Source organism: Xenia sp. Carnegie-2017, unplaced genomic scaffold (genome assembly GCF_021976095.1).
Source record: "Xenia sp. Carnegie-2017 unplaced genomic scaffold, XeniaSp_v1 HiC_scaffold_16, whole genome shotgun sequence".
Lineage (NCBI taxonomy): Eukaryota > Metazoa > Cnidaria > Anthozoa > Malacalcyonacea > Xeniidae > Xenia > Xenia sp. Carnegie-2017.
Window position 1 is genome coordinate 2,190,598 of NW_025813469.1, and position 19,556 is coordinate 2,210,153.

The 19,556-nt window shown below is 36.8% G+C and overlaps 6 protein-coding genes across 7 annotated transcripts; all 6 read right to left on the minus strand.

Annotated features, from left to right (window-relative positions):
- Positions 1–71: 71 nt before the first annotated feature.
- Positions 72–2,501, minus strand: LOC124436940 (procathepsin L-like). The gene is given in 5 exon segments (XM_046986931.1): positions 72–734; positions 737–898; positions 1,296–1,568; positions 1,658–1,874; positions 2,200–2,501. Coding segments are annotated over 5 exon segments (990 nt in total). The 5' UTR covers positions 2,380–2,501; the 3' UTR covers positions 72–576.
- A 1,104-nt stretch (positions 2,502–3,605) lies between these two features.
- Positions 3,606–5,528, minus strand: LOC124437290 (procathepsin L-like). Its single transcript, XM_046987280.1, has 4 exons — positions 5,276–5,528; positions 4,673–4,883; positions 4,230–4,457; positions 3,606–4,041 (listed from the first exon to the last, which is right to left on the minus strand). The coding sequence occupies exons 1-4, from the start codon at positions 5,462–5,464 to the stop codon at positions 3,683–3,685; spliced, it is 987 nt and encodes a 328-aa protein (XP_046843236.1). The 5' UTR covers positions 5,465–5,528; the 3' UTR covers positions 3,606–3,682.
- A 194-nt stretch (positions 5,529–5,722) lies between these two features.
- On the minus strand, positions 5,723–7,398 carry LOC124435866 (procathepsin L-like). The gene is made up of 4 exons (XM_046985806.1): positions 7,075–7,398; positions 6,728–6,950; positions 6,227–6,502; positions 5,723–6,101 (listed from the first exon to the last, which is right to left on the minus strand). Exons 1-4 carry the CDS (start codon positions 7,267–7,269, stop codon positions 5,773–5,775), a joined length of 1,023 nt encoding a protein of 340 aa, XP_046841762.1. The 5' UTR covers positions 7,270–7,398; the 3' UTR covers positions 5,723–5,772.
- Positions 7,399–7,663: 265 nt separating this feature from the next.
- Positions 7,664–10,532, minus strand: LOC124435867 (procathepsin L-like). 2 transcript variants are annotated; one of them, XM_046985808.1, is made up of 5 exons: positions 10,227–10,532; positions 9,521–9,740; positions 9,037–9,309; positions 8,427–8,588; positions 7,664–7,860 (listed from the first exon to the last, which is right to left on the minus strand). In XM_046985808.1, the coding sequence occupies exons 1-5, from the start codon at positions 10,419–10,421 to the stop codon at positions 7,709–7,711; spliced, it is 1,002 nt and encodes a 333-aa protein (XP_046841764.1). In that variant the 5' UTR covers positions 10,422–10,532; the 3' UTR covers positions 7,664–7,708. The 2 variants fall into 2 exon arrangements, with proteins under 2 accessions (XP_046841764.1, XP_046841763.1); XM_046985807.1 differs by having other exon boundaries at positions 7,774–8,588.
- Positions 10,533–10,629: 97 nt separating this feature from the next.
- Positions 10,630–13,607, minus strand: LOC124435869 (procathepsin L-like). The gene is made up of 4 exons (XM_046985809.1): positions 13,305–13,607; positions 12,726–12,945; positions 11,897–12,169; positions 10,630–11,150 (listed from the first exon to the last, which is right to left on the minus strand). The coding sequence occupies exons 1-4, from the start codon at positions 13,467–13,469 to the stop codon at positions 10,828–10,830; spliced, it is 981 nt and encodes a 326-aa protein (XP_046841765.1). The 5' UTR covers positions 13,470–13,607; the 3' UTR covers positions 10,630–10,827.
- A 3,036-nt stretch (positions 13,608–16,643) lies between these two features.
- Positions 16,644–19,336, minus strand: LOC124437402 (adenosine receptor A1-like). The gene has a single exon (XM_046987378.1). It carries the CDS (start codon positions 19,063–19,065, stop codon positions 17,956–17,958), a length of 1,110 nt encoding a protein of 369 aa, XP_046843334.1. The 5' UTR covers positions 19,066–19,336; the 3' UTR covers positions 16,644–17,955.
- Between the last annotated feature and the right edge of the window lie 220 nt (positions 19,337–19,556).

Consider the following 19,556-nt stretch of genomic DNA (forward strand, 5'->3'; position numbering starts at 1 on the left):
TAAGCGCAGTTTCATCATTTCCTATCTATAAGTGCAGTTTCAGCATTATTTTGAATAAAACATCGATCATGTGAACGGAAAAAGGATTTTTAAATCTTACAATTGTTTGATATTTTCAATAAAAATTTCACATCATTGCCATGCTTCACCACAGCTCATGTCAATTTTTACAATTTACTGAATTTAGATAAGATTGACTAAAAATGGAACTAGATTATCTAGACAGCAATTTTTTTGAAGTGAAAAGCGACTTGTCATATCATTCACATTGAACTATTCAATGATCATTCATCATCAATGGCAATGCCAGCCCAAACTTTTACTTCTAGAAGAAATAGACTGTCTAGCTCTGGTACAGTTATTATACATGCAAAGAACATAACAAATAAAAAACCAATATAGTTTAGAAAAAAAATTTTTGCAGTAAAGATTAAGAAGTTTCCTTATCACAAAAGAAAAATACCCAAAAATGAGTTGCATTACACAAAGGGAGTAAAAATGTGGATGAATGTGGTACAATGATACGCTCAACTTGACGAGGTTGATAATTGTTTAAATAATTCAATACAAAAAAATTCAAACAAGAGGATAGCTTGCAGCTGTAGCAATTCCACACTGATTGTCAGAGTTCCTCGTCATTCGAATATATCCTTGAAGACCCCATTGAGCCCCCCAACTATTCTTGACAAGCCAATAGTCTTTACTATTGTATTCACCATAACCAACCACCAATCCCCATGGTCCAACTTCGTTGAACTGCAAAATGGTTCATCATATACACCACTATGATAGAATTGGAAAGAGAAGTGGCTGGCATCAATAGCAACTGATACAGGGCCAACTGTTGCAACAGCACTCTTCAAATCTTTTTCCGAATCTTTTGTTACATCTACATGGCCTGAAAATAGTGATACATAAAATGTAATATTTAAGAAATATTATTCTTGTTTTATTCTGTAACTCAATGGAAACAAGTAAATATGTTTTCCATTTCATTTAAAAGATAGCCTTTTAAAAAAAAACATTGTGAAAAAGATTAATTTATTGATTTTAAATGTTAATTGACATGCTAATAGACATGCTGTTTACATTTTTGCCTTTAAAATTCACCCCACAAACTATGCAACCTGTAATGCTTTTGCAAAACTAAAATTCCATTATTTTATAGAGTTATGAAAACACAGCTTCTTTATAAAAACATGGCTTCTTTATTTGACCAACGAGCACCCATGTTTGCAAAAGGCTGATTTTTAAAAAATCATAAAATGTTAAGGTACCATACATTTTATACCTACCAGTGCAAGTAGCACCAACATCGCTCTCACTAAATTTACAATTTCCATCCTTTGCCGTGTACGGATAACTAGCTTCAGTATCAATGCCCCCGTTTGCCTTGATGTAGTTAAAGGCATTGTCCATAAGACCTCCATCGCAACCATTGTTTCCATAGCTTGATGAACAATCAACAAGATTTTGTTCACTAAGTGAAACTAATTCTCCAGTCTTCTTGAAGTGTTGGCCTTCAAGCGAGCCAGTAGTGCTAAATGCCCAGCAGGAGCCACATTGACCTATCATACATCATGTAAAAATCTTGCATCATTATCTGGTTTTCATACTCCAAGTGATATACAATACAATTACGTTGTTCTATACTGACCTTGGTTCTTCACTGGAGTGACATATCCATGTTGTCTCCAGTCAACTGTAGCATTCAGCTTGACATTGGATGGCGGTAGGAAGGTCGAACCAGTTCGTTTCATATAAGGATTATATACTGATCCCAATAGCAAATGCCTGTATTCCAGAGTTGTATAATCTCCCAAATGATTAATGGCAAGTTTAAATGATCTGACCTTGTTGTGCTCTTCAATTTTCTAAATTTTTTTAGCAGTGACGAGTTTGAAAATTGCATCAGCTCTTGTCAACCCCCTCACTAATCCCCCCCCCCGTTGCGAGATTTTATTTTAATTTCATTATATTATAGAAAATAGCTTATTTATCTGCCCCACACCACAATAAGGTAAATTGGACATGATACAATTTGTTATAATTCAACGAAATATTTTATCATATTGTATTAATTGCATCACACACGTACACCAATATATGATTTAAAACGTATACAACAAAGACACGTTTAAAATTGAAGCGATTCGAAATTGAAGCGATTCAAATCATTTGCTAAATGATTTGAAGTACCTTGAGATTATACAACCATATCGAATGTCGAAAGCTTTCTTCGAAATCGTCTTTATAGATCTTCCTGTGATACGTCTTCCATGCTGACCATTGTAGATCCTTGTCGAATGCCGAAAGCGACGCCGCGTTTACAGCAGTGAGGCAAGCGAAGATGAGGGCGATCAGTGTCGTTAAATTCATTTCGCTGAATCGTAAAATATTTATAGATGTAAAACGATGAAAAGGCAATAGAAAGCTTTTTCTTGCCGATTAGCCTATGATAAATAATAGCCTCATGTGACAGTCACAAGACATAGAAAATATGTAAAGTATGTGTGCCACGTCCTTCCTTTTTCTGCGTCATAACTGTTTGTTGACCGTTACCGCAGTTGCTAACGTGGCGCTTGCGCATACTCTCAGATTCTCCATTAATGACCGCTGACAAGTAAAAAATGCATTGGATTTATTGGACATATTTTTTGGAGATAGTTTAATCAAATGAAGATATGATCAGCAAAGTGCGAAGATCATATCTTCATTTAATTTCAAACACCGCACTGCATAAAACATTCATAAAACATTCATAGTTTAATCACTGGTTTAATGTTTAACACGTTGCTAAGAAACGAAATATCAAATATGTCGCAAAAAGTTCGGAGCATCGATATGGACTTTAAATTTTTTATGGATGTTGTAAAACCTTTTAAATATGGTTGACCATTAATGCGTAAAAGGAGTGATGCGTACTTCCCTTAAAACCTAGTTTAAAGTAGATTAGGTGTCGCATGATTGTACAAGTAAACGTCACACACTGACAGACAGTGTTGTTATCCTCTGATGTTTCTGTGTATCATAAAATTCTCCATGTCTCTATCGTCAATTACAAATTTCAACCGATAACTATGACGTTTTCCTATTCATATGCTCTCAAGTGCGTTATAAATAAAAATACATGTGTAAATTACATATGAACATACAGCTTCATGTGTCAAAGACAGCCAGGCTATAGATTATAACATTCTGAAATTGGCTTCCCAATTAGCTAAGAACAAGTTACTGAGCTACGATCATAATAATAGCTCCTCAATCAGTGGCGTAACTAGAACGTTAATTATATATTCCGTTGTGCCCTACTGATTTCTTTTGAAAGTAATTTGAATTTCAAAAGAAATCAGTAGGGCACAACTGAATATATGAATATACACCCACCCACCCCCATTAACGTTCTAGTTACGCCTGTGTCCTCAATGTTTTTCTGAAGGCTTACGACAATCATTGGATGTATCGACGACTTCGGAACGTGCACAAGCTCTAGCCTCTATAAACGAGAATGCGACTTTAGAAAAACTACAAAAAAATCATTTGAAAGTATGATAGTTTTAAAGGGGAAAGGTTGTTCGCCATATCAAAAACACAGCTTAAATCAATTGCAGCTCAAAAGTATTTCTATTGGAACGAGTTTACCAGATCACTTCACAATTTTTTCATCAAAGCACAACATTTCCTAAATTTTCATAGAAAATGTACTATCCATAAATGTCACTCCGGTGGGATAAACAGCAGCACTAGCTATCCCGCATTGATTCTCTTTATTCCTCGCCATCATGATGTAACCCTTCATGCCCCAGTTTCTTCCCCAACTATTTTTCACCAGCCAATAATCTTTACCATTTAATGTGCCATAGCCAACTACCAACACTGCATGGTTTAGCTGACTGGGATGGCATGAGGGATCGTCATAAACACCATCGGTGTACATTTGAAAACTGGGGAGACCAGCGTTGATTGTGACGGGTATTGGGCCAATATGGGCGACAGCTCCTTGAAGTGCAAATTCGTTGGCAAAAGGCAACTCCACGTACCCTGGGCAAAAGAATTTTGAAAACACGTTTTACCAAGAAATCATTGTCCCCAATCAATCATCAACGGTCTAAATAAATAATTCGTTCTTTAGAGATTCACAAACAATACCTTTTATATAAAAGTACCGTTATGTTCAAAATTGACTCACAATTCATTTTGACCAACGCTAAATACGTCGAAGCTCGTACCTGTTAGACTTGCTCCAAAAGCTTCCGTGGAAAAATTACAATTTTTAGAATCGTGTGGATAGTCGTCGTTGTGATCAATCATGTATTGAAAAGCGTCAGAAACTGATCGACAAATAGTACAGCATTCTTCAAGTTCTGTGACGTTTAACGTTAACATCTTTCCTGTTGCTATGCAATGTTCACTTTCCAAAGATCCCAAAGCACTGAAGCCCCAACTTCTTGAAATCTCTTTATTCAAACGAAACATTTTAACGACTATCAAACATTATCAATACAACACAGCAAGAAATTCATACTTTGCAAACACTCTGAAGATCAAAGTTTTACACCTGAAGCAGCCTACACACTCATTGATTTGATGAGTTAAAAGCATGGACTTGAATATTTGCTTGACTCACTGTTACACAAAACCTACTTCATTTGCAAAACATTCTTACACCAACCTCCTTGATTCACAACTGGTGAAACGCATCCTTTCTTTCGCCAGTCAACTTCTTTGGGCAATATTTTTTCACTTATACTGCGATAGAAATTGTCAAAGTTTCCCCGCTCTTTGGTTAACATCATTTTTTGAAATTCAATGGCTGTCAAATCTGACCATTTGTTCAAGGCAATACTGAAACTGTGATTTCCTCTCTCGTGCTTCACTTTTCTCTAAAATCATTTATTTTGAAAAGGGCTTTTGGTGAATTAGCAATGGAATTGCCGTAAGATAAACTTATAGATGTTCACTGCCAATTTGGATGGAAAAATATCATATCTAAGTATGCTTAACAATTCCTTAATTTTAAATGTTTCCAATAGTATTAGTATAGTTTCCAATGGTATAGTTCTTTTTTAAATTTTCTCGACAATTTTGTTTGTTTTACAATTTCCGGATAATTGAAAACCGCAGTTAAGCAAACGTAGCAAAACAAGACAACGCAAATAACGACACACAAAACACAAATGAAGAACCACCGACAAAATACCCCAACGAATTCATGACACAAATGTTTTTTACATTTCAAACTATCGACATATCGCTTATTCCAATAGCTAAATACCTTTAAATTTGAGCACCAAATAGCGTGCCTAATATGTTCTTCGTTTGCGTCGACGTATGATTTTAAATGTAAGCGTTTCCATTCGTTCCACAATTTCATTTCTTCTTCAGAAGTGCAGGCGAGGCTAGCGAGCCCAACTGCACAAATAAAGAACAGCACAACTTGAAAAGCTTCGACAAAAGTCGCCATCACGAAGAGACAAAAATTTAAATTTGCGAAATTACTGAGGTCTTCGGTTATGTCGTGAAAGATGACACTGATGATGAAAATGAAATGTTTATAACCCACTCACCCCCCCTCCCCATATTAAGAACCTCGTTTGATTGTAAATTTTCCTCCATTTTGAACTTTTTCAAATCAATTTGGATTTGAAAATGGTGAAGTTTGATTGCAGAATGAATATGGAAACAAAGCGAAGTTTTTTTTGGAAAAAAAGCAAAGTTCAACTTCAACTAAAAAAAGGAGACTTTAATTAAATCATTTATGTCGAGATCGTATCAAACGAGTGGATAACTTGCAGCAGTTGCAATCCCACAATTATTATTTTGGTTCCTCGCCATCATGATGTACCCATTCAAGCCCCAAGATTCCCCCCAGCTATTTTTCACGAGCCAATAGTCTTCGCCATTGTAGTTACCATACCCCACAACAAGGACGGCGTGATCAAGACCTAATTTTGTAGAGTTGCAAGATGGCTCATAATACACGCCTCCATGATACAATTGAAAGCTAACATGGCCCGCGTCGATGGCGACCGAGACTGGTCCTACTGTAGCCACGGCAACCTGGAGATCTTGCTCTGAGAATTTGGTGATGTCTACATGACCTGGAAGAAAGATGATTAATTGGATTGTAAGACAACGAAATTCTTGAGTTGTCACGAAGCTCAAAAAAGCAAAAATTTTATGTATATCATGAAAAAAGAATAAATTGAAGCTAATGAACACAAACCTGTAACTGTGGCACCGACTCCGGACGCTCTAAAATAACAATAACCCAAATCCCTTGAATAATAGGGATATGTTGCTTCCGTATCAATGCCACCATTTGCTTTAATGTAGTCAAAAGCATTATCCATCCATCCTCCTTTACATCCCTCGTTGCCATATTTTTCGGTGCAGTCTACCAGATTCTGCTCGCTTAGCGATACCAAGTTACCAGTTTTTTTGAAATGCTGTCCTTCCAGTGAACCAGTGGTGCTGAAAGCCCAACAAGAGCCACACTGTCCTGTATAATATAAAGAGGCTTTATTTTAATTTTCTAGGATTATTTGTGTGAAGTGTTGGGTACCACAAGTAAATTGAGTTTATTCACAAAAAATATAAGAAATACATTAAATTTGATGTAATAGAGTTCTTCAGACAACAATTAACTACTGACTAACTTCAAATTTTGATAAGAGGCTGACAACCGCTGTTGTAAAAAAAGAAAAACATAGCACGACATTCGTACCTTGGTTTTTAACAGGTGTGACGTAACCTTTCGTCCGCCAATCCACAAATTCAGGTAGTTCTACGTCAGTTGGAGCTAGAAAGGTTGAACCGGATCTCTTCATACTATTTCTCCGATGTTTCGCTCCGAGCATCAACGACCGATATTCCATGGGAGTCAAATCGCCCAGTTGGTTCATGGCTAACTTAAATTTCGCCTTGCCATTGTTGTGCTCTTTGATGTGCTATTATATAGAAGAAGTCGATTTGGTTCTATAGCTCACGTTTCTAGCTAATAATGCTATCTCTACAGGCACATAAATTGCCAGGTCTATAAAAAACCAAGCACGAAGAGCTGTCAAAGCATACCTCGAGATTTGCTTGCCATATTGCCTTACGATACGTCTCAACGTACGGATTCTCGTAAGTTTTACCGTGAAATTTCTTCCAAGTTTCCCATTCGGCATCGCTGCCGGGTAAATCGAGTTTGTCGACTTGAAAAGCTTGAAAAATCGTTACTATGCCGCATAATAGCAACAAAACGGACAAAGACAACGAAGCCATGATTGATAAAGGCGATTGAAAAATTGATGCCTCAAACTGCTGCAAGTTCGGAACAAGGATACCAGATAAACAGTTTCTACAGCATTGATACAATATCCCACACTCGCGAACCCAAACAATACGTTTTATTCCGAGTGAACTAATATATCCGGTCACGAGCAACTCATTTGACAATATCGAAAGCGAGCAATTGGTGGATTTAATTGCACAAGGTTAAACGCTTGGAGTCAACTTTCAAGTTATTGTTGTCGTGGTTGCTTTAGCAAATTCATTGAAAGTTCAAAATGTTCCCTTACAAGGGTCACGTGTGACCTGTTAGATATCACTTCTCAATTTCGTTGAATGATATATGAGTTCGGAAAAATTGAATATGTGCCATCAAATTACTCACAAATTTTAAGCAAAACTGACTGTGAATGTTTTTTTCTCTTCACAACACTCAATATGATAAAGTCAGCAGTATACCATATGGCCTGGTTTGGGCTAAAGAACGTACAACCAACACAAGATTTCTACGTATAATATCGTGAAAACAAAAGCAAGTGCAAATCGTTTCGCTTCTGGGCTTTTTCAGCTGAGTATGATAGTCTTCTGTAATCAGGATTTAAATATGCATTTAATATAGACGACGATTTTTTTGAGAATAGAAATTTGTCGAAACATTCTCAAAAAACTCCTCGTCTATATCAAATGTACATTAGCCATAGTACTTTTACGAAATTAGGGAATTTGAATATATTTTTAACCATATGATTGTTTTGATATTTAACATTTAACATAGTTCTTTCTCTGTTATTCACGGCCCAGTGCATGCAGTTGACGAGTCATAACAAAAACGTGTGCAGGATATGATCATCTAAAAATCTAATATGATAAAAAAATCACATCCTCAACTACATTCATCTTCATCGAAATGAACCATCATTTAGCTAAACCATAAAAGTACCCGGCTCATCGAAAAATGTCGTGCTTAGAGCGTGCTAAGGTGGTATGCAGCTACAGCAGAGGATAGCTGGCAAGCGTTGCTATACCACATTGATTATTTTTATTTCTCGACATCATAATGTATCCCTTTAAGCCCCATAATTCACCCCAACTGTTTTTGACGAGCCAGTAATCTTTGCCGTTTAATGTACCATACCCAACCGTAAGCATACCGTGATCTAACTTTGTAGAACTACATCTTGTTTCATCGTATACTCCACTCGAATAAAATTGAAAAGTGCTGTGATCTGCATCAATGGCGACAGATATGGGGCCTACTGTAGCAACAGCCAAATGCAGCAGAAACTCAGAGAATTGTTCAATATCCACGTGATCTAATGTGACGAGAAGATATCGTTTATGTCGCGCAATTATAATGGGAGGGAGGAGAGAGAGAGTAGTAGAATATACAGGGAGTGACTAGTTTTTGGCCTCCTTTGGTGATGTGAAGACTAATTAATAGTTATCACGGAAGAAAATGATCATAGAAGGCTGATCGAAATTTTGTAAAACTCAAAACAAAATTTCTCTTGGATAAAATACGACGAATCCATCCTTTAAAAACCACAATGTAATGAAATGGTTGTTGGGTTTTGTTCATTGCTGGTCTTCTTTTTCGGTGAGTTCAAACATTCGGCCGAAGTTCACTTTTCACCGACGTTTGGCAGTTTGTGAACATGCAGTGTACAGCCACAGCACAATTTAAGAATCACAGTACAGTTCTAACTCACATAAACATGCAGTTTACTACACTGGTGAATAATCAAAACTGAGATTAAATACCTGAACATCCAGCACCAACATTTTCTTCGTTGTACCAGCAAAACGTGTTCTCCCTAGCAACATAAGGATAGCTCTTTTCTGTGTCAATACCATAGTCTGCCACATATCTGAATGCGTTATCCATTAAACCACCGTTGCAGCCTCGATTTCCATACCAGAACGAGCAGTCAACTAAGTTCTGTTCGCTTAGCTCAACCAGCTTTCCCGTTTTCTTGAAATGTTGACCTTCTAAAGACCCAGTTGCACTGAAAGCCCAGCATGCACCGCAAGCACCTGTTTAAAGTCTAACATGAATTATGTATTTTCCAGTTTTTAAGAAGTATATATTTCGACAGAGATGTGACATATGAAGTTATTTTAGTATTTGAAGCCATTTTATATATCGTGGTAATACCATTGGGTAGCTATTTATAACAGATGTTTCAACTGAAAGGGCAAATCTGTTAATATAAAGATTATTATTATTATTGTTATGCCCAGTTACCCTGATCCTTTACTCTAGTGACGTAACCATGCTCGCGCCAGTCCACAGTTGAAGGCAGCTCTACATTTGAAGGCGGTAGGAAAGTAGAACCGTTTCGTTTCACACCAGTGCTAAACTTGTTTCTCAACATCGTTTCTCTATATTCATTCTCCGTTAGATCACCAAACTGATTCATGGCCAACGTGTAGCTATGGTTTCCGATGTTGTGATCTTGGATTTTCTAATTACAAAATTTATACCAAAAAACCCTTTTTTTTTCAAACAGAAAGTATTAAACAAACGAACTATATAATGAATAATGAAAGCATCGTGCTTCAAATTCCATCTTCAATCACGTCTCAGGTAAGCAAACATTAGAAAAATATCTAATCCTTATCTAATCCTTATCTATAAAATATCTAATAAAATATCTAATCCTTATCTAATCCTTATCTATAAAATTTCTAATAAAATATCTAATCCTTTTCTAATCCTTATCTATAAAATATCTAATAAAATATCTAATCCTTATCTATTTTATTACTGTGATGGCTTTTTAAAAGTCTTATGTTGGGCTATTATGTTCATATAGAAAAATATCTTTCAAGCAATCTGAGTGCATTGAGTTATAACAAGCATTACAAATATAATTGAATTTGGTATTTTATAGTTTATCAATGCTTTCTTTTGTGCCAGGCAATTACACATTGACTTTCGACCAACTCACCTTTAAATTTGCACGCCATATGGCCTCACGGCGAACGTTTTCTTTTAAATCAACATATTTCCTACCGTACGCTAATTTCCAAGCTTCCCACTGCCCTTGGCTAACCGTTAATTCGATTGTTTGTGCTTTGGACAATATCGAAGACGAATACGACGAAAATACCCAAAGCAGACAAACAAATTGTTTCCAAAGCATAGTCGTTGTTCGCTTAAAGTTCGCATAAACGTAAAGATATCATGAAGTATTATCGATCGGGCATGGACATGGTCAATTTATATAAAACCATTCATGCATAACCTGAATATATTAATCACGAATATATGCAAGTAGTGCTAAAACGGTTGTTCATGAGACATAGCAGATATTGAAAGACGGATCCAATATGAGAACTATTCACATGTTGTCCCCAAATGCCAGTGTTATTTAATGAAACGATACATTTAACAGTGCATGTACAAAAGAAAAACTCACGACGAAAGATTGATACGTCATACAGTAAACAGTTTAGCGTCATACAATGAAGGAACGTGCAAATTTTGTAAAAGTCAATAAAAAAAGACTTGTGCTGACAGTAAATACCAAAGACCTCCATATTAACACTTTACACCAAAGGATAACTGGCTGCCGTGGCGATACCGCATTGATTATCTTTGTTCCTGGACATCATGATGTATCCATCCATACCCCATGATTCACCCCAACTATTCTTGACTAGCCAGTAATCCTTTCCATGATGGGTGCCGTAACCAACGACAAGCACACCATGATCCAAAGCGACGCTGCTGCACAGGGGTTCGTCATAAACACCGCCTTTGTAAAGTTGAAAACTCATGTGACTTGCGTCAATTGCAACTGATATAGGACCGACGGTCGCTGCGGCTTGCTTGAGGTCGGATTCTGAACCTTTCGTGATGTCCGTGTGCCCTAAAAATATTTAAAATCATCAACATTGATCATCACAATTTTCAAATTGTTTTTAGGGTTAAATTTGGGTGAAAATCCGTTGCTAAGGCGTTGTTATGAACCAAAACAATAAGAGCCAACTTGGAAAGCATTTTTCGTGGGTAAATGATAGTTTTAACGAAAATTTTAGAATATTCATAAAAAACACAGCATAAAGTACCGATAATGATCAAAAAAAAATTTTGAGTTTTTAGGAAAAACAGTGCCTTCAATTTGTATATGACTACCTTAAGAAATAATGTTTCCTGTGTTAGCACAGGCTTACGCATACAGAGGAGAGGAGATAAGAGCAATCAGTTTTAGTTTTTCCTCTGACATACACACATACAGCCATGGTTGATTTGCAAGTTCTCTTTCATTGATTTGATTGGTTGAGCTCAGATCGGTTTTCATGGTCTGCGGCAAACTGAGCTACGGACCAATCAAACGCACGCGTTTTGTTTTTAATTTATAATGTAATTTGTTCTAGGGCCAAAACTTTCTGCGAGGTTTTCCTGTATTTCTCTGCGTAATGTTGCGCGAGTTTTTTTTTGAGAATATTTTCATAAAATCGAAATAAATTCATTACTGATGGACAAACTAGTTAAATATTTGATCAATCAAAAACCTTTTTCACAAAATTCGTCTTCCAACACCGGGCATGCGTAGAACAATATAAATTACAATTATTCTAACAACATAAAGTTATTGAAAAAATTGAGCCGTACCGCTGACAGTAGCACCAATTTTACTGCTAAGATATTTGCACGTTCCATCTCTCGCTTTATACGGATAACTCATTTCAGTATCGATTCCACCATTTGCCATAATGTAATCAAAGGCGTTGTCCATTAGACCACCTTCACAACCATGATTGCCATAGGCATATGAACAGTCTACCAAGTTTTGTTCACTGAGCGACACCAATTTGCCTGTTTTCTTGAAATGCTGCCCTTCAAGTGACCCCGTTGAGCTGAAAGCCCAACAAGAACCACATTGCCCTGAAGAAAGAGAAGTTAGTGAGATTTTTTACATAATTCCTTTTGTGCATTTAATATAGACCGCTAATTTTTCGAGAATAGACATGTTTCGACATCTCATGATGCCATCTTCAGTATGAGTGAATAAATACATAAATGACACAGAGTTTATAAAAGTAATACCATACAGTAACAGTAAGATAAATATACAAATATGGATAAATTATAACAATAATGAAGAAATGAGATAATGGGGAGCGTGTTACAAACTAAATATTGTGTTGAATCTAAAAACTTGAACATTGAGGTGAGGACATAATTCCTTTTAAAATGTGAGTAGAAACTAGGGACTTTGAGAAGCAAGAGAAAGCTCGGAAGCTAAAGCTCAATGCCTTGCGAGTTTTAACGCACAAGTGCAAAGGACGATGATCGGAATATGGCATTGCTTTTAACGAGTCAAACCAGCATTAGGTAAGGTGGGAACTCCGAGGGATCAGGAAGGATCAAATAACATACCCTGATGATAATCATTAGATCATTATCTCTATGGTTGTTGTGTGACGTCAACAAAGCTCACCTTGATTTTTCACTTTAGTTACATAACCCTTTTTGCGCCAATCGACGGTATCTGGTAGCCTAGTAAAACTTGGGAGCAAATAGGTCGACCCGTCGTTTTTCCTATCCGGTCGGTACTTCGTGCCGAGCATCAATGCCCGGTACTCAATGGGAGTGAGGTCGGCCAATTGATTGATTGCCAATGTATAGTTATGACGGCCGGCGTTGTGTTTCTCAACTTTCTATATGATGGTAAACGAGAGAATGAACTTTAAACCACTTTCATTCATCCTAAAAGAGTTTCGTCTAATCGATTAGTGATTTGGCTGGTAAACTCACACAAATTTCTCGCGACAAGCACTTAAAATCGAAAGTAACGACAAAAACTACTGATTAGCAGCACATAGAAAAAATTCAGGCGCTCAAACAAACACGCGAAATCATGAAAACGACAAAAATTGAATCACAAGATCGCCTGAGCAACTAAAGTTCATTCATGACGTTGAAAATCAAGCCGCCAAGATTTCTACCTTAAATTATGGTACATGGAAATCATCGCTACATTTCAGCCATTGTAAAATACAACGAGTCCACATCATACCTCAAAGTTTGATTTCCATATTTCGCGACGATAAGGCTCTTCGTCCGGTGTATAATGCTTGTTGTATTTCTTCTTATACATTTCCCATTTGACGTCGAAATCTAGGCTGGAGTACGCACGAACAGAAGCGACGAACACCAAACACAACAAAACTGCTCGATTCATTTTGAAAAATTGATAAATTGCTCTCAGTGGTAGGTACTCGTCAGGTCAGGAACAGTGTAATAAACGTAAAAATGACTGCAGTTGAGACGAAACATACGCTAAATGAGTCTCGTGATACTGTGACAGTAATTTGATCATAAAGGAATGTGCTGTGACGAACACGACGCAAGGTGAAGGTATTAAAAAGGTGGAAGAAATAAAAATAGCAAAAAGGCAACAATGTGCACTGATTTCCGGATGAATTGCTCTTAAAATAAAAATTTTTCCGTCTTACGAGCAAAAACGGCTAAATATAATATTGGCATCCATACATAGCCACGTACGAAGGCTAATATAGGTGAACATCGTTATATGACTCGAACCACTTAGTTCAAAAGAATTCATTTCAGCACATCACACGAGCGACAGCCTACACAACACGTAAAAAAGCACGTGCGCACTGCCGAAATCCTATGCGGCCGAAAAAAATTTCAACCACATAACCATGAACTATGGAGAGACCAAGTTTACAAACATTTGCGCATTCCCTCTGAATAGATGTTAAGCAAAATAGCAAAGATTTAGTTCAAGCCGCTGACCCAGTTTCAAACTTTTCACAAACAATGAAAAGCGGAAGTTACGACACTCAATGGCGGCTAAACAAGCGGCCATAGCTTGTTTCATTAACGCAGTTTACCGGACAAAAACCACCACAACTAACAAAAACTCACATATCTTTCGACACCTTTTAAAATCACCTTCATGCAAAACTAACTATTCACACTCTTGCTTTAAAATCATCGACACTGCAGATACTACATTCGCACTCAAAATCAAAGAAGTATGCCTAAACATGTTTGCTCTAAAGAAATTTGTCGTGTATTTTAAACGTTTCAAAGAAGCACTTCACATTAACAAAACTAACCCTAATCTCAACGTTCGAGTTTTTCGTTTTAACACAATATTCAGCCTGTAAATACTTTCTTCATTAATTCTAACCACTATTTCATTGTAATATTTATATATAATAATCTGTTCATAAGTGTATAAATTGGATCACAGTATCATATTACTCACACATATATTTATCACATGCACTTATTTCCTGAAGATGGCATCATGAGATGTTGAAACATGTTTATTTTAAGAAAACTTGTCGTTTTTATTAAATGCTAAAACCCAAGTTTGAAATAAAGTTTTACCACAAAAACTTTCGCGTCATGTTAGTTTAAATGATGAAAAAACCCGGTTCGTCTTGTGTATATACTGATATTTTAAAGTTCTTTATATTGGTGCAATGACACACGATACAAGTATATCATTTGAGAAATGAATTGAATAATAATGATTTCCGCTGTTTGGGCACATACATGCCTGTAGGTATAGTTCTAGTTTTGTTTGTGGGGAAAGATGAAGGGGAGAGGTTAAACTTTATAATTCAAGAATTTGACATCTAGTTTTAGTTTTGTTGGTGAGGAAAGAGTGAAGAGGGAGAAAGTTTAAACTTAAAAATTGATGAATTTGATATTTGGTTTTAGTTTTTGACGGAACTTTGAAATAGGCAAAATGGAAAATAATCCACCAAACCATATGCTGATGTTTTAATCGTGTTTTATTTTTATTATATACATTCAATATTTCATCTCACAACCATGTTTTTTTTGGCAAATTATCAAATTTCAGAGAGTTTCAAGTTGTGAAGATCATTCATGAAACACTAGCAACATTTTATAAATTTTGATATGATTTAGACTAGCAATATATACACCGCAGTATGAGGTCAACCCATAGCTGGCTCCGAACATGAATAAGAACATACTATAAACGAAAAAATGTATGATATTTGATTGACAGGAAAAAAAACCCCGAATAAATATTGCAAAAACAAGAATATGTGCGACATAAGATGACAGTTTCGCTACAAGCCTCCAATAGATAACAGTTTATACATAAACTCCTTTAGAACAGTAAATGCCTGATACAAATTCTACATTTAATTGTTTAAAGGAAGCCATCTACACTGCTGTGATGTACCCCCTGGAACCGAGGCGTGCATTATTCACAGTAGGAGCAGTGAAAAGCAGCTTGGACCTTTGTTTCAAGACAGAGCAATTTCCCTTTCTCGCCAAGATATCCGCAAGGGACATAATGCAAAAAACACGGGGAACAATGCAACTTTATATACAACAATAATTTTACCGTTGTGAACAACGATGATTGTCTCTTTAAGTCAAAAATGTAGACGCGTTCTCAACACAAGTGAATTGATGATACAAAGTTACAAGTAACCATTTTTGGCACGAAAGTTTTAACTACAAGATTTCCTTTATCAAAACAAAGTTAATTTCAATTACAAAACAAAGCAAAAAGAAAGCGTATTTGCTTTCATGATTACTTGTCAAACAACGAAAATGGATAAGCGCGGCAGATATTGTACGACAGCTTGTTTTATTTGTAGATTCACTTGACATTGTGAATGAAAGGTTCACGATGTCAAATATGTAAATATTTGCCGATAAACATACATCACAAACTGCAAAGTCAACTGGCTTTGACTTCCATCTCTCCGCTTATTATAAATTTTAATCTCGGAACACGCATTCGCTTTTTCCAAAAAAAATAACCAAAACGGAACTAAATCATAAAATCGAACATGTTGAAGCATTCGAGAACGAGTTGAAGCATTTCGAAGTATAAATTCGAACAATTGTACCCTAATTTCCCCTCATTTGCTTGATGAATTGAACGAGAATCGAAAAAAAATATCTAGCAACACATTGACAAAACATAATCAAAGAAACAACATTAAAGTAGAAATTGTTTTTTGAACTAAATCACCCAGGGTTCTCATACAACCGCGTTCTTTTCATCGACTTCATTAAGCTGTGTTTGAAAGCGATTTATCGCCAATTGCCATATTTTAACAATTAAATGCGAGCACGCAATGCGGTTGAGGGATGATGCGACATCCGATCAGTGAATGATATAATAATATTTTTGTTTACTATTAACGGGACAAGGAATTTCTTAATGCGCAAATATGTATAAAGATTATAACTAAAATACTATTTTGGCGGAAATATTAGTTTGGCGAAAAATTGGCCATTTAACGAAGCGTCAAAGCCCTTTTTTCAGCAGCTGGCGGACACACTCATGACGAAAATATTCCTGCTTAAAAAATTCAAACACACACACTACACACGTAAAGAACTATATTTACATAGCAACAATTTAATTATTAAATACTTGATAATTCAAAAGATTGCTTTTAGAACAAATTACTATATACTGGACATTCTGCAAGAAAAATTTTTCAATATAGTTACAGAATTAACGTATCGTAAAAGATTGTTTTTAAAACAAATTACTATTTACTAAACATTCTGTGGGAAAAATTTTTCAATATAGTTACAGAATTAACGTCTCATAAAACCATGTGATATATATTGACTAAAAAATTTATCTAGACACGACGAAGCGCTAATCTAACAGAAATATATGGCATGAACAAGTAAAGAGTACGCTCTCGCTTTCATCATTTAATGAGTTTAGTCTTTGCACGGAGTTTTAAGAACATAACCAGTATAACCAGTTCTTTGTTATTTAAAGTTACACCTTTATATTCGCAGAGTCTTTTTACTTGTCTTTGTTCAATAGAGTGGGTCTAACTGCCGCTTGATTTTTCTCAAGGCGGAAACGAAAAACGTTACAACACACATACATTGAATGATGGAAGAATGAGCTGAAGCAGTAAATTGGACGTGGACGGATTAATCTTTTCAATTTTGACAAAGCGTTCCACATTTCAATACTGTCTTGGTATTTTAATAGCGTTTCGAACAGACGTGTTCTCGGTCGGTAAAACGATCTGTTTCTGCAATCCGATTAAAATAACATCAGGATTTACAAATAATTTCAAACGCCAGCATGGATCGCCCTGTTTCGATGTTATTGCAAATAAAATAAATAAAACGAGCAACAGTAGACCGTTCAAATTGTTTCGAAATTGAATGCATCTGTATTACCGACAATCAATAGCTTTCTAAAAGAAAGAATGATGATTAAACCTGGCATAGCGTGTATAAAATGCACTCCATAACTCGCAGATGCACAAGTAATTATAGACTCTCTCCCATCAACAGTGAGTTGCTATCACACTTTCCCATCGTGTTTAATTCCACAACAAATCTTTCCACACCAGCGCCAGAGTCGAAAACAATACCAACAGACTGACATGACGACCGTCTGATCATTAGAATCTGTTCTCAATTTTGAAATTTCTGCCCACGAAACGCGACCTCTCTGGGCGCAGTGCTTTGCAACGGCAAAACATGGCTAATTAAGAATTTCCGTGGTCGAATACCAATGGCATTGTCGAATTAAACTTTACCTCGACCGTCTTGCCACAAGGCACGAATTCATAAAACATTACGTCCAAAATCTGGTTCGTTTACCTTTAGGCCATTACATTTTCATATACACTTCACTTATCGCTCTAGTCCGTCTTTTATCTAACAATAGTATTGATCCTCGACAGAGATCCAATTTTACGGCTCTCCGATAGTTCCTTCATGGATTCTGGTCTTTCTGTTCTCTCGTAACAAACTGAACGACGCGTCCGTCGTTGTACAGACAGCTTCAACGCACTGCGGAACTTCGGCAACCTCCATGCATAGACGAAAGGATTTGCAGCAAAAAGTACAAGATATATACCTTCGCTCAGATACTTAAAGCGTGTGAAGTGCAGGCTGAAAGAGCAGTGACTGCACAAACCTTTAGATAAATGAATTATCATGTAGACAGTGTGCGGCGTCACAGTGCAAAACAAAATTATCATTGTCAAAAGAATAGCCATCGCGAATTCCTTTTCGGACTTCAAATACTGCGCTTTCCTTTCCACGTTCACCTTGCAGCTGTTTCTCAGTTTCTTCCCGTGTTTTCTTAGCGATTTAAACGAAGCAGCGTACAGCACTGCTACTGCAACCAGGACGAGCACGATTTCAATATGAGACGCTAGATGCATGTAATTCGCAATTTCGACGTAATATGGATTAGATTTCTGCTGGTCCAAAATGTTCACAATCGTCGTAAACACAAACGAATACCCCCAAATCAACAAGGTCCACAATATCAGTTTCTTCCTGGTCACTATTTTCTTATAGCGCACGGCAAACGCAACAGCAATATAGCGGTCCACGGCCAAAGCAAGAACAGTGAGGAAGGCACATTGTCCCTTCACATGAACAAAATTTATGGCAACATGCAGCCCAACTTCTTCACGAAAAGGCGAACGGCTGAGGTTGGCGATGTAATGAATGGTGTACATTAATCCAGTTAGGAGATCGAATGCGGCCAAACTGATTGTGAATACGCTAGAAGCTCGCGTCTTGAAGCAACGCAAAGGGTCGCGAGCCACTGCGAATAAAAGTGCCGCGTTACCAGTAAACGCCGTTAAAGATATGACCAGACACATTATCCACGAAGCTGTTTTAAATTCTTCAGAAACGTCGGGTACAGCAGTCGTCATTGTTATGTTCGCGTCTGTCAAATTCGTCGTCGTTGCGTTCGTAGCAGCTATAGAGACGACCATTTCTGTTGATGTTGTTGCCTTCAGCATGAAGAAAGCGAGTTATAGTACACGACTAATCTCGCCGTTCCACACAATAAACCGTCTTTTCTTTCAGCACAATAGAGTAATATTCAATTGGTCTTTACCACAGGAAGGTACACATAGCAACTCATTAACAGTGACTGAGTGACGCAGGATAGGTAAACTCGCCCGTGAAAATCGGAAGCGATAATGTTACAAAGTCATGTTAGCAAAATTCCACGATTACGTGTGCGTTGGAATCCGGCATAACGGCCGCCTTATCTAGAACAAACACCAAACTTCTAGTGACATCCACAAATTAACATTTTTTACTCATGCAACGTGTTGCTTTGCGTGGATTGGGTCGAGCAACGCCTGCTATTTACGCGAAAAAATGCATCGATCAAGATGTCGTGCAGATGAAACATTCTGAATGATTAACAGATATTTTTCAACGTTAATGTCAAAGCGACGGGGCATGCAATTTACACACAGACGGGATAAATCATTAATGTACG

What these genes read in the sequence shown, in the direction of transcription:
- LOC124437290 (XM_046987280.1), bottom strand. Translation starts at nt 5,464, where the DNA reads ATGGCGACTTTTGTCGAAGCTTTTCAAGTTGTGCTGTTCTTTATTTGT. An exon ending in TTTGGTGCTCAAATTTAAAG is followed by an intron (nt 4,884 to 5,275) that starts GTATTTAGCTAT and finishes AAATGATTTTAG; the next exon opens with AGAAAAGTGAAGCACGAGAG. An exon ending in ACCAGTTGTGAATCAAGGAG is followed by an intron (nt 4,458 to 4,672) that starts GTTGGTGTAAGA and finishes GTTTGAATAAAG; the next exon opens with AGATTTCAAGAAGTTGGGGC.
- LOC124435866 (XM_046985806.1), bottom strand. Translation starts at nt 7,269, where the DNA reads ATGGCTTCGTTGTCTTTGTCCGTTTTGTTGCTATTATGCGGCATAGTA. An exon ending in TATGGCAAGCAAATCTCGAG is followed by an intron (nt 6,951 to 7,074) that starts GTATGCTTTGAC and finishes TCTATATAATAG; the next exon opens with CACATCAAAGAGCACAACAA. An exon ending in AGTCGGTGCCACAGTTACAG is followed by an intron (nt 6,102 to 6,226) that starts GTTTGTGTTCAT and finishes TCTTTCTTCCAG; the next exon opens with GTCATGTAGACATCACCAAA.
- LOC124435867 (XM_046985807.1), bottom strand. Translation starts at nt 10,421, where the DNA reads ATGCTTTGGAAACAATTTGTTTGTCTGCTTTGGGTATTTTCGTCGTAT. An exon ending in TATGGCGTGCAAATTTAAAG is followed by an intron (nt 9,741 to 10,226) that starts GTGAGTTGGTCG and finishes TTTTGTAATTAG; the next exon opens with AAAATCCAAGATCACAACAT. An exon ending in CACTAGAGTAAAGGATCAGG is followed by an intron (nt 9,310 to 9,520) that starts GTAACTGGGCAT and finishes GACTTTAAACAG; the next exon opens with GTGCTTGCGGTGCATGCTGG.
- LOC124435869 (XM_046985809.1), bottom strand. Translation starts at nt 13,469, where the DNA reads ATGAATCGAGCAGTTTTGTTGTGTTTGGTGTTCGTCGCTTCTGTTCGT. An exon ending in AACTAAAGTGAAAAATCAAG is followed by an intron (nt 12,170 to 12,725) that starts GTGAGCTTTGTT and finishes CTCTTTCTTCAG; the next exon opens with GGCAATGTGGTTCTTGTTGG. An exon ending in AATTGGTGCTACTGTCAGCG is followed by an intron (nt 11,151 to 11,896) that starts GTACGGCTCAAT and finishes AAATATTTTTAG; the next exon opens with GGCACACGGACATCACGAAA.
- LOC124437402 (XM_046987378.1), bottom strand. Translation starts at nt 19,065, where the DNA reads ATGCTGAAGGCAACAACATCAACAGAAATGGTCGTCTCTATAGCTGCT.